At 44.8% G+C, this 17417-nt stretch overlaps 1 protein-coding gene across 1 annotated transcript; it reads right to left on the bottom strand.

Moving 5' to 3' along the window:
* Positions 1-1806: 1806 nt before the first annotated feature.
* LOC149331823 (uncharacterized) lies at positions 1807-17075 on the bottom strand. The gene is made up of 10 exons (XM_089557414.1): positions 16831-17075; positions 16153-16365; positions 14599-14624; positions 9233-9324; positions 7380-7471; positions 6127-6149; positions 4845-4972; positions 4390-4433; positions 3181-3290; positions 1807-2304 (listed from the first exon to the last, which is right to left on the bottom strand). Exons 1-10 carry the CDS (start codon positions 17073-17075, stop codon positions 2153-2155), a joined length of 1125 nt encoding a protein of 374 aa, XP_089413540.1. The 3' UTR covers positions 1807-2152.
* Between the last annotated feature and the right edge of the window lie 342 nt (positions 17076-17417).

Consider the following 17417-nt stretch of genomic DNA (forward strand, 5'->3'; position numbering starts at 1 on the left):
TAAAGGACGCCACAGAAGAGAGGATGACGGCTTTGGCAGAAACCAAGTACCAATGTGTCCCGTCGGCAGTTCATGAGGAGACGGAGACGTAAGTTCACGCACGAAAGATGGACCAACAGAACGTTCGTCATATCGCGCCAGGCGCACAAAACGTGTCAACGGCGTATCATGGGCGTGCTGCGCCAGCACAGAGAGCGGCGGGCTACTGCGCGGTATGCCCACGTGGGAGCTACAATGCCGAAAAAGAAAATCGTGTTGGTTTTTTCGAGTGCATAAAATCGAAGTCACCTCAAGTTGAGAAATGATGTGCTCTGTTTGATGTGCTCGTACTAAATACGTGGCAAGTGGCAACGAAGTTCTTGGTAATGTTGTTCAGCACAACATAAGCCGGGCTCAGTAGTTAACACTTTGGGGTCGCGAACTGCTGAAGCATTAGAAACGATCTTCAGATTTCGGAAACGCACTGGACGAGCACAATCCACGGTAATTCTGCGGACAGACTCGTGGCTGCACCTTGGTAATCGTGAAGTTCTTTTTAACAAACTAAACGCGCTCGAAAAAGGAGACGAATTGTCACAGGGGGAGATTTTCTTTATTAGTTCCTAATAAAGTATCTTGTTCTCATCTTGAAATCTTACTTTAGTGAGATGAAGCCGTCTTGTAAGGAATTGTAGCATGAAACGAGGGAGGTTTATTGATCTGTCCGTTTATAGACCACCTGGAGTCGTATTTTTTAATCAGTCCATTTTCCATCGGTCATTTCGCGTCCATTCGGGGCTCTGCAAGTGGTCAGACAAATATACCCCCGTCTTCCAATCGCCTGAGGCAACCGACCTGGCTCACGATCGGCTGAAATTGGATGCCATACGCAGCCAATGGTGAGACGTATGGCAGCGCTCTCTTAATAGCAGGCGATTGGGCTTGACTAGACATTGCCTGCGATATGCAGCAGATGGTGAATTGCGGTCGCCAACCACCCAATGATAGGGTCGACTGCCACAGACGTTTGAAAGTCGCTGGTACATGTGACTGACCACTGAAAGAGAACAGAATGGACGCGAAATGGGCAACGGAAAATGGAGAGCTTATAAAATAAAGCTTCATGAATGCCCACTATTTGGATAACACGGATATATAAAACACAAATCTATACAGCGTTCTCAGAAACTTTCTAGTTCAAGAAAAATTGGTCCTTGTCCGGGATTCCAACTCCGCATCACCACTACACCTGAGCAGTCGCTCTACCAATTGAGCAGACCGGGACGGCTAGCATATCACAAGGGGAAAGAGCGGTTATAAATAGCTCGAAGTGGGAACAAAATTGCTCAATTTTCATGCGAATCTCCCAAGATTGAGTAGATTTTGGAAATAAGGCGTAATTGCTCATTAGCATCCACCCAAGCGCAGCATAGGGTTACAAAGGAAGGCTTTAAAGCTTCCGCAGAAATTTCTTAGTTAAAAAAAATTCGTCATCCTTCGAACCCGGGACCACCGCTTCATCGGAGCAGTCACTCTAACAACTGAGCTAACAAGGAATAACCGCGACAGCTACGGCACTGCAAGAATAACTAAACTTTAATGCGTCTCTGCTCTCTGTTCATGATACAGCACAATGGGCACTTGGCCAGTGGTACTTTATCATCGAGAGAAGAGAGCACAAAAAACGACACACACAAAAGAAATTCGACGACGCATGCACTTTTTTCGCAATTAAATTGTTGTATCAGAAATCATGCACATTTAAATCTACCAAGAAACGCAAAAAAAACAACAAAGACCGATTCCGAGGCTGCAAAAACGGGCTTTATTATTGCACAGTGCCTCCCGATGAGGTATAAAAGGAGAAAAAGCTGGAAATGTACTCATGCGACGCAGGTGTAGCGCAGGTACAATTGGAACAGCGTCGACTAGCGACCCCTGTGGTGCGACACACCTCAAAGCACATACTTCGCCAGCGATATCGGGCGCAGATATCACCCTTCCAGCACGCAAATTGAGCATTCACAGGCTCCGAGCAGTGACAGTGCTTATCAGCTGGCTGACTCAACTCGGCTAACAGGTGTGAGCTACGCCTGCCCTCCCAATGTTGGCGGTCTGCGTCCGGCGCTCAAAGAAGGGAGCCCGGTGCAGCGCAGGGCGCGCATGGAGGTGCCTATCCGCGCTTGTGACGTTGCTCGGAGACTTCCGGGATGCGCACAGGAAGCTTGTCCCAGGCGCGGCCGATCAGGTCGCACTTGGCCGCCAGGTGGGGGTAGCACCTGAATATGTTGTTCAGAACGAACACCTTCAGCAGGATGGCGCTCACTGAAAACAGAGCGTAAGCACAAAGCGTTAACACAAAGCAAACTTCAAGGGCGTCGGCCCTGAATGCGAGCGTGACTTCCTGCTGCGTTTGTGATTTAACTTGGGGAAGTATTGGCGACGTGCAGACTCATCGTCTCATAAGCTTCGAGGTAAATTTCAAATTGCATTTTGGTGCTTTTGGTATGCCACGTTCAGAGCCCCTTGGCAACAAACGGTGAAAGAAATCCTGACTTCTGCGACGGTGGTTAGAAAAGTATGGGGCATGAAGCTGCCTTAAACAAGCGGGAATTTTCTTCTTCTCGTTGGCAGTACCCTACTCCTAAAATTCCTTCCGATGAGTGCGATAATCACAGCTGTTAAAGCAGCGTGCGAGTGCCGCGTTATATAAGCAACCAAGAAGTCATAGTTCGCGCTTTCTTAATACGCTTTGCAAAAGACTGGCAATAAGCTGCGCTAGCGTGATGCATAAATAAACCCGCATGCGGTTAGAGCTGTGCAACATGGTACCCCAGGACGCACTGGTGATTGGCCCGAAATTGGAAACGTATTGGCAAACGCCGGTTCTAAAAAGGACCAGAGTTAAACCATCTGTTTGCAATACTGGGCTGATTACCTGCGCTGCGAAGGTCAGCGACGCCCGTTTTCAAAGCTGTATACAGTGTTAATTTTCTATCGCACAGCTAAGATGTCGCACGGGGTCACTATGCTATCACTCGCGACGCTACTGTATTTGGACCAATCAGCGTAGCTGCTTGCAGTCACGCACGTTATACGTGTCGTCATTCTGCATGGTAACCGACAAGTGTGATGCTAAAGCACACATTTACTGCCACACTGCACACACACACTGCACACACTGCGTGCCAGGGAGCTTACCTGCAACCTGCACGACGATTCCCTGTCCCTTCCAGAAGGCGAGCAGCGTCAGTGCCAGGAGCACGAGCAGGAAGCAGAGCGAGACGCTGGCAGTCTCGCAAGAGAAAAGGCTGCGCAGAGCACATAGGGAGGAAAAAAAGTGTGTTGCACATAGAAAAAAGAGTGGTATAAAAAGGCTACAACGAAATGAAGTATTTGAGAATGTAATTGTACACAGAGGCAACGGTGAGGTGACTCCACGAGCGCCTTTTTCAAACTATTTTATTTATGAAATGAAATTCTGTAGTTTGGGCTGCCTTGATGAAAACCGTGCAATTTTTGCAGGTCTCTGATATGGTTGCTATTCTAGACTAGCTGTCACAGCGCTCATGACACCGAATACGGTTTGGCGGGAGAGGTAACCTAGGAGTCGGATCGTCCAATCCGTGTGTAGCAATTATGCGCACTACAGGCGGTGTTGAAAGTTGTCAGCCCCCTAGCCTTTCTTCTACTGACGTTTACACTGACGTTTTAGACTGACTTCAATTTTCTGTTACTCTCCTTTCTCTTTCTTTTCTTAACCCCTTACCCCCTTCCCCCCTTGTAGGGTAGCAAACCGATTATTCTTCCGGTTATCCTCCCTGCCTTTCCTCTTCTACCTCCTCCTCCTCTTGTCTTCTCCCTCTCCTTTTATTCCCGCTGGCCGCAGCTCGGGTGCTTCAGGTTTTGATGCCAGATGCCGCGGCTAGCAACATATTTTCCTTCCATTTTTATTTTTATTAATAAACAACCACTAACAACAAAGAGGCCGGAAAACGACGGCGATCTGATGTCGCATCGACTATGCCTATGGTGTCTGCGACAGCACTTTTCTGTTTATTGCTGGGAGCGGGTCGTTTTCATGTTAATCCCCTGCCATGGAAGCACCAAAGAGAGAAATGCAGGGAAGTAGTATAGAAAATGAACGCATCCACGCAAGGCACGAACACCTGTAAAATTTTGTTACATTTTTGTCCCGCAAGCGGTCGAAACAAGCGATTGCTTTCGACCTAGTATTATGAGGGGAAAGGGCCAATAGGGCCCTACCCCAATCACCTCTCTGTAAAAAAAAAAAATAATTAATAGTCGATGAATGTTTTTCACCACCATCCCAGTACAAAGTTGATCCGTCTATTTTTTTACAATGATATATCAGGTGAACTAAATGGTCCATTTAGTTGTGCAGCTTACCTCTCGGTTTTGTCAAAAACGGTCCAGATTTCTTTGTATCTTTTCTGTAATGTGGAACATGAACAAAACGATTAGATGAAATGCCAATGCTCGAGGTTAACGTAAAATACAGGATGCATACACTGCTTATTCTCTTTGCTGTAAAACCTTATGCGGCCAGGAGGCAAGTAGAGGACAAATGATTTGCCGTGGCCTAAAAATGAGGCAGTAGACAATGGGAAGTAGTCCCGGATGCACCTGCCAGACATCTGTGATGTCACGATAGGCACTGGTTGGAGAGCATTGCTTAAGGGGTGTTTACACCATCGTTGACGATTTGCATCCTGGTATATAAGTAGCAACCTGCTCATCCTTGCTTTATAAATAGACCTTCCTTCACCTTCCCTCTCTCCCTCATTCACATACACACAAATACAAAAGCTGTGTCTGAAGGGAGAAAAATGCAAAACACTCACCGAGCATCGCCTGTCAAGCTTCATGACTTTCGTGATGCCAGTCTCCCTGTGGCGCCGGGAGCGGATGTGCTTGCGTGTCTGGACGGCGGTTGAAAGAATAGAGAAACCGTTGATTTTGTAAGCTTGCGCTATTTGGTTAACTCACCCTCGTCATATGGTCTCTAAGAAGCCTCGAATTACTTTACACAAAGATGATGCTGTATACATGTCCTCAGGGATACGAAATGCTCCGTTGCAGCAAAGAGTTAAATGATGGGAAACTCTAATGAGCAGCGCACTTTTCGAAGTAATTGTGAGAGTGCATAATTTAGTATAGAGGCGAGCAGATGGTAGCTAGGAGTGAGAGAAGGCGTAAGTTGTTTTAACACTGTATCGGTAAGTAAAGTGAGCGCGCTTAAAGGAGTATACACACCTAATTTTGATGGCATGTTTTCCTTGCTGCAATGATGCGGAAGACAATACTATGCATGAATTACGATGTGGTATTCGCCTACGACCACTAAATAATTTATAATCAAATTTTTCAGCCATGCTGTTTCGGTTTCGATTTCAACAACCGAACGATGGCTGTGACGTCAAAGAGAGGTTATAGGTCACGTGAGGCGTGAAAAAACTGCGATATAATCGCTTCTTCGTCGTTTAATTCCATACAGTGCTGAAGCCAGCCTTCCTCAAGAGCCGGAATGACAACGTATGTAGAAGCACCGACTATATTTCAGTTTTTCATGCCTCACGTGACCTATAACCTCTCTCTGACGTCACAGCCACCGTTCAACTGGTGAAACGGAAAACGAAACAGCACAAGAAAGAAATTCAATTTTAAGTTATTTTACGGTTTTATGAGGATATCACTCGGTAATCCGTGTATAATATTGCCTTACGCGTCACTTCGAAGAAGAAAACTCGCACCCAAAAGTTAGGTGTATATGCTCCTTTTAGGTTTACGTCAGTTTGACAGGGCCACATTATTGAAAAGCAGTGCAGGACAACGACATGACAAGGGAAAAGAAGGCCACTGTCCTGGCGCTTCTCTGCTGTCCGTGTCTATTGAAACAGACGAATAATTTTTACTGCGGTGAAGAAAAAGTATGTTTAATTTTGTTTCGTGTCTCCTTAGTGCAGCAAGAGTCGCTCAAGCGCGTTTCTTTGATAAAGCACTCTTCAACTGACCGGTGAGCTGACAGCACCAGTGAATTCTATTTCGCCTCAGAACACAATGGCAAAACATGAAATCTCTCTAGAGCGAGAAATGTTGAAGTAAAAGCACGAACACTCACCACACTCTGATCGGAATCCGTGTGGGTCCTAGAGATAGAGAAAAAGCAATGAAAGGAGCGCGACAACCACGTGCAAAGGTTCACAAAAGTGGTGGCAATGTTTATTAAAGAGACAAACCTGGCAGTCAAAGCACTAGAAAACAGATTTAGACAGAATGTTTTCAGTGCTAATTTCTGCTCATGACTCAATGTTGATATTACTTCCAGAATCTCATAGTCGCGTTTTAACTCGTAGAGAACAGTAGGCATCAGCGTAATGTCTCAGTAGTAATTTCGGTTAGGCTTAAAAAACAATTGATCATCGTGATCATCTTGAGCCTGACTACGCCAACCGCAGTGCAAGGGCCTCTGCTATGTCTCTCGATTTAATCCTGTCTTTTGCCAACTGCGGACACCGTATCCCCGCAAACTCTTTAATCTCATCCGCCAGCCTAACTTTCTGCCGCCCCCTGCTGCGCTTGCCTTCTCTTGGAATCCACTCCGTTACCACTAAGGACCAGCGGTTATCTTGCTTTCGCATTGCATGCCTTTCCCAAGCCAACTTCTTCCTATTGATTTCGGCTAGGACGTCATTAATCCACGTTTGTTCCCTCACCCACTCTGCCCGCTTCTGGTCGCTTACTGTTACTCTTACCGTTTTTATTTCCATATCTCGCTGCGTTGTCTGACTTAAGTTTAACCCTTCTACATTTATTTTCGAAAAGCTGCTAATGTATAGCATTGCTACATCAAATGCTACCTCCGCTACTGCAACGAGGCGCAGTCATCAAAATGATCATTACAAACTTAATGCTTCTTAACATATCCCCTTTCCAACAGCGCAGTACAAAGTGGGAAGAATGCGGCCTCTTTGGAAGTACACTTTACAAGGATGCAATGTTACAAGATCGGTCTATAAGGAACAATTCCACGCCCAGGAGAGTATCGGTGCGCAACTCGCACACTGCTTGCTAGGATGTGAAAAGATATACCCACATCTATAGTTTACACGCCGACGAATTTCCCGTCCTCATAGTGGACGTAGGCAAAGTGCTCAGGAGTCGATGACGTTGCCTTGGGCGTCGTGGAAGAAAAAATGCGTAGACAAGAGGTCTGCTCAGTGCAATTTCGGAAAGGATAAAGCATATGCGAGCCGCATCCATGGTCAACACGTCAATGGTCAGGCACCATAGGCATGAAGGAAACGCTCAAACGGTGGACATTCCCAGATGCTGCTTCTCCGGCCAGTGTTTTCCTAATGGCTCGTTGTGAGACTTACCCCATGTTGAAAGACTGTCTAATGATGTGGAAGACAGCTGGGGCGAGTACCAGCTGTAGGAGGCACCCCATCCAGATCACGAACAAAGCCACCTGCAAAAGGAACATTGAAGTGCCTCTTTAAGTAAACGTTTCCTTGGAGCGTACTTCACTGTCAGCCCGCCAAATAGTTCAAATTCAGGACGGCGCGGGCTTTGCCCTCTGCGCAGTTCCGCCGTTCCGTATGGTGTAGCTGACACCACTGTTGAAGGTTCTTCATTGCCATGTTTCTTTTAAAGGCGAAAATGGGCGGCTGTCCTACAAATGTGAATTAGACAACAATTACGACCAAGCTGTAAGAAAAACCTATTAACTGCAGTCGGGAACTATACCGGGTGCTTCTCCTAAGACTTTACACAATTTTTAAAAATGGGCTTCTTGAGCCAGAACCACGCTCTTTTAGGCATATCATTTTTAGCGGTGTAGTACATCAAACTATAGTTAAGATGTGCTAACTGGAAGACTGGTTAACTTATACTGAACAGTTAACTTCATTAATGTTACTGTTAGGCTCCTTAATTATTCAGAGGCAAGTAGCCTACCATCATTAATATCCATATCAGTTTTTTAGAATTTCGAAAACGCGGTTATCCTATGCGCGGTCGCCCAACAATTTCTGTCGACATACCGCCACAATACATGTGCTTTCGAGAAGCTTGCAGCCAAAGCAACCTTTCCATTTCACGTAACGCGTTGAAATAGCCTAAATTTTTTGGGGCACAGCGCCTGTGGCAACCGCTGTTTCGAAATTCTAAAACCTCTAATGGATATTAATGATGGTGTTCTACACGCCTTTGAACAATTAAGGAACCTGATAATAATAGTCCAAAAGTTAACTATTCAAGTATTAGTTTTGGTTTGGCTCAGGCTATGAGTTGGCGGAGGCGTTTTGCATCAAACAGAAGGATAAAGATTGCGTAAGTGACCCTTGTATCAAACTGTATCACAATGAAGACAGGTTTTTGTTTTCATCATGTGTGTGATGTGACAGTTTTGCAACTATAAAAGGAGTGTCGTGTTTTCAAATAAAGTTAGTCGCGAGTCTGCGCTTGTTGTGTTATCTTCATGTCCTTGTCTTTTTGTGCGCAGTACCCCCCTTGTATTCACTATGAGGGACGCCGTAGTGAAGGGCTCCGGATATTTCGACCACCCGGGGTTCTGTAACATGCACTGACATCGCACAGTACACGGGCCTCTAGAATTTCACCTCCATCGAAATTCGGCCGCCACGGCTGGGATCGAACCCGCGTCCTTCGGGCCAGCAGCCGAGCGCCGTAACCACTGAGCCAACGCGGCGGGTTCAAATATTAGTTAACCGTCCTGCTGGATAGCATGTCTTATGTGTATTTTGATGTACTACACCGCTGATAATAGACACCTTTAGCATACCGTGCTACCATTAGCGTTACCGGAGTACCGGTAGCCCGCGCATCGTCAGTACGCATGCGCAGGTTGCATTGGGGCCGTCAGAGGGCGCCATGTACCCGGACGCTGTGCGCGCCCCTGTCTCATCGTGACCAATCAGCGTGGGGACGCTCCAGGTATTCCAAGAAAAAGCACTCTTCTAACTAAAGAAAGCCTATTTTTGAAAATTGCATAAAAACACGTGAAACACCCTGCATACCGCTTCTCAAGGAAAGATCGTGAGTTTTGTCTCCATAGCTTTCACTCCGCCGCCAGGAAGAGTTGTCGCGGAGTATAGACATGCAAGGAAGACGTTGCCTCGTAGTTTCTAGATGTGCACATGCATACGATAAGAAGGCGTGTCACCGATGTGTAACCTAACTGCGTAGCACGCATTTGTGCTCCGCTCACCATGAGCAGCAGGGTGATACGCAGGGGGCGCTTCCAGCGGACCAGCTTGCGGTACTTGTGCCGCACGCCCTTAAGCCGGCCATCCACGCGCTCTGTAGGGACAAGCAGAGACAAAGGGCGCGCGTTTCAGAACATACTACGGTCAAAACGTTAGAACGCATCTGGCGGCCTGATGATACAGCATAAACGTTTTACCTGTGATACAGAGAATTACCATAGCATCCAGGCAAAACAGTAGCTTTACAAACCATCGCAAGCTTCATTACACGGAATATAGAGAGACCCTTTAACAATAATAATAACATTAACAATAATAATAATAATAATAATAATAATAATAATAATAATAATAATAATAATAATAATAATAATAATAATATTAATAATAATAATAATAATTTTATTGCCACAACACATGGTGATACATACAAACTCGGGCCTGTCAAAGCCAAGGGAGGCTTGCAGGACTAGGCCCGGCAAAATCGGCGAGCGAAAAGTAAAGGCAATAAAATATCAGGGTTAGTTCACAAACACTGAAATACAAATACTAAGGAAGATACATTGTATAAAAGAGATGAAAAAAAAATCACATTGGAATTTGCATCAATTAAGAATTAAAACTTCACAGATTTAAGCATTTGCTTTACGGTGGCTTTGGATGTAGCCGTCAACACTTGATCAGGAAGCATATTGAAGATTGTAGGGACATATACACATCGTCTTGCTTTGCCATATCTGGTTGCGTATCTGGCGACCGTGTAGCGTTGACAATTCCGCAGTGCTCTAGCAGAAACTGCTCTCGTTTTGAAAGCAGGATTCCAAAAGTGCCGAAGAATAACAGTGTGCTTATATAAAGTTTCAAAGGACGGAAGACCAAGAAAATTAAACAAGTTTACATGAGGGGGAAAGGAATGTTCAGAGGCGGTACTTTTCAACATATATTTTAGAAGAGCGTCTACCCGATCATGCCACCTTTGCGAAGAGTGTGCCAAAAGTGTGATGCCATATCTAATAACACTGTATGCAAGGGCATGCATGATTGTCTTTTTTACCGATAAAGGTAGGAAAGATTTAACTGTGAACAGTAGCCATGCCCTTCTACGCAATCTGCCACAAACGTAAGCCATGTGACTATGCCATGAGAGGTCGCTATCAAAGTAAATCCCCAGATATTTTATGCAATCAGCCTTTTCAACAGGAGTACAATGGCAGTCTTTATCATTGTGGGAGTGCAAAAAAACCGATTCACTCAGTACTGTTGTCTTCAATGGGTTTCTAAAACAAACCAGTTTTGTTTTTTGTTGATTTACCAAAAGACCATTCATGGAAAACCAGTTCATTGCGATACAGATATTTTCTTGCAGTAAAGCAACAGCACTTTTGTAGGAAATATGCTTCGTAAGTAAAACCGTATCATCGGCGTACTGAAAGACCAAGGCATTTGTTACTGCTGAGGCGAAGTCATTGATGAATAAATTGAAAAGCAATGGTGATAAGATAGATCCTTGAGGAACCCCAGCCCCCAACATCTGACGGCTGCTAACGGCTGTGGTGTAATCAAGGGCTACGACTTGTGAGCGATCTTCTAAATAACTTCTCAATAGGTCTTGAAACGGGCCCCTAAATACAAGCAGGTATAATTTTTGCAACAAAATTTTATGATTTACAGTGTCAAATGCCTTGGCGATATCTAGAAACAAGCCACATGCAAACAGATTGTGATCAAATGTTGCATACAATTCATCTGCATGCAAATTCTTCGAGAAGTGAAAGCGTTCCACGACCTTCGATGAAACCAAACTGACGGTCAGACAGAATAGATTGGATTGGATTGGAGTAAACTTTATTTGTTATTTATTTATTTATTTATTTATTATTGTTATTTATTTATTATTATTATTATTATTATTATTATTATTATTATTATTATTATTATTATTATTTATTTATTTGTTTATTATAGAAAATTTTTTCACAAAAGAAGTCATGCACTCTAGAATAAATTTTTCCATAATTTGGGATAGTACTGGCAAAACGGATATTGGTCTATACTTTTCAAGGTTCTCTCTCTTGCCACCTTTGTGTATTGGTCTCACAATCGCTGTTTTTAACATCATGGGTATTGCGGCAGTCTCTAAGAATCCGTTAAGGATAAAAAGAAGGATATTTTCAAGACTTGCATAATTTCTCTGAAGTAGAGACGCTGCAATGCCATCAAGACCAGGTGGTTTGTTACGTTTGGAGCTGAAGATTATGCGCGCCAGGTCTACTGCTGACAGTTTAGGTAAAAAGGCGGACGCAGATATGGTACGTGTCAATGAACATCTATCTTGTGGCAAGGATGAATTGGGCTGAGATACACTCGCGAAGTGCTTGTTGAATAATTCAGCTGTTTTTTGAGGACTACCTGAAAAAATATCATTAATAGACGACTCATTTCTGTCTACGCCCCTTAAATTGTTAATCAGTGACCAGGTTTTGGCGGGGTTTTTGGCAGCTAGTTTAAATTGCTCACGGTAATAATGCCGTTTAGCGGAACGAATAAGCGCAACAGCTCTATTTCTTGCGGCTCTGTAGTCGCTGCGCAGTTCATGATTTTTAGGGGCGCGTTTACACCGCTTCCATAACCAATCCCTGTATAAAATTGCCTTCATAATTGCTGCATTAAACCAGCTATTATTACGTCTTTGGTTTTTGCGGATGACCCGCTTCGAAGCTTGTTCAAACATCTTTAATTGTTGGGAGAATAAAGAATAAGCTAAATCGGGGGGATTAGACCTACATAATGCCGACCAGTCAAAGTTTCTAATTAGATTGTCTAATTTGCGTTGATCGACTATAGCTACGCGCAAGTCGTTTCGAGCGACGTTAGAAGATGACGTCCCTAGAGTCTTGCAATTAGTACGGTCAAGGAATCGGCAAACGGTAAAGTAATGATCGGCTAGACGTTGAGTAATGACCGCTGAAGAAAGATTGCAGTTTGGAGCACGTATGTCTATGTGATCGAGACAAGACTGAACTAATCTACCGCCAAGCACTTCCTCGCGAGACGGTGCGATGATAACATTTTCTATGGCGCAAGCTGAAAGAATGGCAAGGTAATCTACCACAACGGTTTTCGTGGGACATAATGTATCAATGTTCAAGTCACCTGCTATGCAAAATTGATCTACTGTACTATTGTCCTGCAAGATCTTTTCCAATTCCAGTAGGAAACGGCTGATACTGTTTGATGGTGGTCGGTAAATTGCCAGCAACATTAATGAAGTTAGCTTGGAGCAAAGTTCCAACGCTAGGCATTCTGCATGTGCAAATGATATATCTATCTTAGATACAACAAACGTGTCTCGGGAAAAAACAGCAATTCCACCTCATCTGCGTCAAGAGCGAGTTAATAATAATAATAACAATAATAATAATAACAATAATAATAATAATAATAATAATACAGATTTATTAAAACAGATTTATTCCTCACAACGATGAAAAGGGCCGAGCGAGAAAGCCAGCAAGACATGACGAGCCCTCGGCCCGGACATAGAAAAGGCATCAGGGGAACAAAGAATACATGTTACGCAACAATATCACAATTACAAAATTAGCACCAAAAACTTCTGATATTGAATCAAAAGGAAAGTGAAAATATTATAGAGCCAGACTAGTTTCTCAAGCGCAGGAAATGCTTACCAAGATCACGAATCGGCGTACAATTACATCAATATTTTTGTGATGTAACGTGTTTAGCTGTTTAGGTAGCTGCGCGGCAATCACTTGTAAACCGTAGTTTGTTCTTCGAGTTTTAGACTGCCACGGGGAGTGTTGTCTAGTGTTATACAGCTTCTCGCTCGGCGTTCGGCAGGCCAGTGTCCCTAAATAATCAATATGACGAACTAGCTCCTTCTTCTCGAAGGCAATTGAAAAATATAGATGTCAAAATTTTCATAATACATGCATATTCAAAGTGCTGGCTTGTATTCTGGCAGAAACTAAGCAGCAATACACATCTCACGTCTTCTTTTGAAGATAAATTCTGTCAGGATAATTATGAGTGGTCGTGCCCCAGACAAGGTGACGACATAACATAATAACATTCATATCATACTGTCAAGGTTACTTCGAGGAAATTATGTCTGGATCGCAGTGGGGACGGTCTGCTACTGCGTGCACTGCCGCTTTACGTTTACTTCTTTCTCGGGCCTGCTACACATCGGCAGTATTAGAGCGGCAGCGTTTCACTGCGCCTAGTTAATACGTGCATTCGGCAGTCATCTTCACAGGCATTGGACATGTACCAAATAAGAAATTAAAGTTCCTAGTGTGCGCTCGGGGCTCATTCTTTTATCTAATCCGCAGCTTGGTTTAGATATGCTACAGAAAAACTGACGGCACATAAACAACAGAGGCAGCCTCCAACTTACATCATCATCAGCCTGACTACGCCCACTGCAGGACAAAGGCCTCTCCCATGTATCTCCAATTAACCCATTCCTTTGCCAGTTGCGGCCACCGTATCCCCGCAAACTTCTTAATCGCATCCGCCCACCTAACTTTCTGCCGCCCCCTGCTTCGTTTGCCTTCCCTTGGAATACACTCCGTTGCCCTTAAGGACCACCGGCTGTCTGGCCTTCACATTACATGTCCTGCCAAATTAGGCCCATTTCTTCCTCTTGATTTCGACCAGGATGTCCTTAACCCACGTTTGTTCGCTCACCCACTCCGCCCGCTTCCGGTCTTTTTAAGTATGCTAAAATTTAGTCACCAATGTCGTGCTTCTTTTCCTTATTTATTTTTGTTTGCACGTACTTCAGATGTCTCCTGCGTTGTACGGCGTCCCGGATTGCGTCAAGGAAAAAAAAAAGCTCAGCGCGGTACTCTGAAATAGAGTTTCTCAATATTAGCTAGAGTGAAGGCAGGCGGCATGGCACTTCATCCACCATGGAGTGGCGCAGAAATGCCGGGAAAATTAGGTTTTCGTATTTGACTTGGCTATTGATGGGCATGAACTGTGTGTTCAACCGTAACAACCGTAGCTCTACTTACAGCAAACCTCGAAGAAACGCTTTGACAGTGTCCATACTAGCCCAGCACTTTTTTTTAAGTTCATCGCTGAAGTGAAAAGCGCGCTCATCTAATAATGTAGTCTCTGCGTCGAGAAGAGCATCACGGCGAACACAGGCTCAGCTGTTGAGTCCACGCTTTCAGTACAACGCTACTCAAGCCAAAGTAGAAACCTCGTCTTCCCGTAATTCCCACGGTGGACGAAGCTTGCATAGTCTCCGAATATGCTATTTCTAGCGCTCGTGAAACAAAAGGGACACAGTGAACGCTATGCTATATTAGTGAGAGTAAATTGAGGACATACGCACCATACTTGAGCATCGTGTTCCGGACACTGAAACAGAAAATAAAAGAGCGAGATAAATAATAGATCAGGAAAGAACATACGTTAACCGTAATTTTCACTAAACAACCAATGTACAGTCTTTGCCAAAAGTAACCAGGCTGTACGCTTTCCTTCTCGATCGTATATTAAAGCTATTAAGCCAAACATCAAGCTCTAAATTTTTGTATGGTAAGGAGAACCCTGTCCTTCTCCTTCAAAAAACTTCTTTATCTTTAGGGAAGCCGCGAGGACTCTAGCTATACGAATGAGAAGCAAACCATGCAGCCTGGTTACTTTTGGCAAAGGCTGTATATAGCTTTATTTTTTTGCTTTGCCTGTGGTAGTGTTCGATTCTTGCAGCGCGTTTACGCTACACTGACAGCACTAACAACGCAGACAATAAACTGTCATAGTCCATCTTGACCTTACCGATCAGCGGGTAGACTTGCAAGCACAATGCATGCATTCAGTGTCATGTAAAACAAAGAGCCCTACTGCGCGTAGTAGTGCCGAAATCGTCCCTGTGCTGAACTTATGTGGAAAATAAACAGAATGCTGAGGTTGTCATGGGACCACTGCCGCGGCCATGAGAAATCTTGTACATATGCTTGCCCAAGTATACGCCGTGAGGTTAAAATTTTCAAGTAAGGTTTCCATGTGGTCCGCTAAGGATGCTGGAAGGAGTATGGGTGAATTGTTGCTCCAACGCATGACTGCTGTTAGGAAATTCCAGTGTGACGGATTGTTAGCGTTTCCTACATGTTGGCTAAAGTTACACGTGCACTAAGCACTAATTATTGCACGTATACTGGGAACATCGCGTGCGTCGCCACATGATCGGAAGTTATGCCTAAATGGCGACGTATCTCAAGAAACCACAATGAGAACAAAAGTTTCGAATTAATATTCACTATGCAAGGCGCCGCAACTGAAAGCTTCAGATAAAGGTTATGAACTTCCTGGATTTCATTACTAGTGGTCCCTTTATCTGTTCCTAATTAGTGTGCAAGCGACCAGTTGATAGAAATATTGGCGGTCGATTCGCGTAGTTGGGCCAAATGCGAATTATGTGCACTCTTAATTCCATTTTCCCCTCGTGGCCAGTGTTCGGCTTCATTGTTCACTGGAGGAAAATCCTCGAATAGCGATAATCAGCGAATGCCCACATATGCGCAATTAGTCATTCTCTGCTTTAGATTCATAGATACCTGAGAGTCCTCATACCACTTCTAGCACAGTGATTAAGCTATGCGCCACTGCCCTGTGGTTGCAAGCACTGTCACAGGCGGACCATGCAAGACACAGGTTGCTCTTCCGAAGCGAGCTTTCGCGACCCCTCATTACTAAACTACCACCTGCCACGGTGGGCCATTTGTACGCTGGGCAAACTGGCCACCGTTGCAGGTGGCAGTTCGCCGGTGTCATTCGTGGTAGGTGGCGACAATGGCAAACAACCACGCCCAGCTGTACGTAATTATAAACGGCTAGAGTAATGATGACGTCGAGATGTGCCTTGTTGCAGGAGGGAATAACTCACTAGGAATAGGGCAATGCAGAGTCCAGATCCACCGCGCGGCTCTTCCCGCGCTGTTTGCGTCCCTGCCGCTTGTCACGTGCCCTGACCGGCCAGGGCTTGGTGGTGCGCAGGGATTCCTGCGGCTCCACTTCATCGGTGGAGGCAGGGCCAAGACAGTTGGTCGACGTCGGCTGCTGCTGCAGGCCTGTGTCGGCCGACTCAGCCGATTTACGCCTACGAACACCGTTCGTGGGAAGGCAGTGTGGCAGACATCGTTCGAAAATGGCTACGACTGTGGCTGTATCTCGATTAGGGGACGTTCTCTGAAATACGCTCCTACAATAGCAGGTTTTGAGCTCCCTCAGGCAGCTTCGACACTTTCTTTTGGCCCTCGCATGCATGCAATTCGTTCTCTCGTTAGTGCACAATGGTGCGCAATGCAGAGGCGAGAAACAACAAATTAGCTAAACGGCGTAGACAAGGATTTCTTTTATATGCATGTGAGAATTAGAGCTCCCGATTTCAAGCAAATAAAATGTAGACCAAGAATACAGTCACAGTGTTCAGGGCGAATTGTTAACAGTGCTCAAACAGAAGTAATTATCAATACAGCGATTCTGTTGACACATTCCCAAGACCCCTTCAAGCTTGCTGTTGCTATTGTCTTATAGATGGGCAAGCTCAGCTATTTCAGCGCACCTTGCCTCACGATAGGCTGCTCGGATCAGCAGCTTCCACACAGCCACGGTGTCCTGTTCAAGCTGGGTCGGCTGTGGAAGGGCGACCTCTTCCTCGGAGGGTGAGCTATTGTCCGGGCTCACGCCCGACACGTTCGGCGCTGCTAGAGCAGCATCTGGCGTAGAGGACTCTTTTGTCTGCTTGAGCTGTTGCTTGGCCTTTTTGATTTGCTGAGGAACAGAGAGCAAGTGATGGTTGGTGAGCATCCCGCATACATTCCAGAAGTCGCAACTTTCACGAGCTATAAGGGGTGCCACGAAAAAATCAATAAGCCTGCCCGAGGGATGCTGAGGAAGCTGCTGAATGCCATACTAATATGAGTGCCTTGTATTCGCCCATTAGCAATGAGATCGATTATGTATTACCACTAATGAGAGTCATGTTGTGTAGTGTGGAGCGAAAACAACCTGATAGATTTGATTTTTCCTTCATCAAACTTTGGCATTCATTAGCCTTTGATATTGAAATAGCTCCATCTTTAACGTTATTTAAATGCCAGCTTAGTTAGTTTATCTCGAACTGCTAGTTTGCCAAGTACTTGGTGTTTG

Source organism: Amblyomma mixtum, chromosome 8, assembly GCF_055824585.1.
Source record: "Amblyomma mixtum isolate Tamu chromosome 8, ASM5582458v1, whole genome shotgun sequence".
Taxonomy (NCBI): Eukaryota; Metazoa; Arthropoda; class Arachnida; order Ixodida; family Ixodidae; genus Amblyomma; species Amblyomma mixtum.

What these genes read in the sequence shown, in the direction of transcription:
- LOC149331823 (XM_089557414.1), bottom strand. Translation starts at nt 17,075, where the DNA reads ATGCTCACCAACCATCACTTGCTCTCTGTTCCTCAGCAAATCAAAAAG. An exon ending in GCAGCCTATCGTGAGGCAAG is followed by an intron (nt 16,366 to 16,830) that starts GTGCGCTGAAAT and finishes CGGTGTTCGTAG; the next exon opens with GCGTAAATCGGCTGAGTCGG. An exon ending in GTTTTTGACAAAACCGAGAG is followed by an intron (nt 3,291 to 4,389) that starts GTAAGCTGCACA and finishes TGCTCTGCGCAG; the next exon opens with CCTTTTCTCTTGCGAGACTG.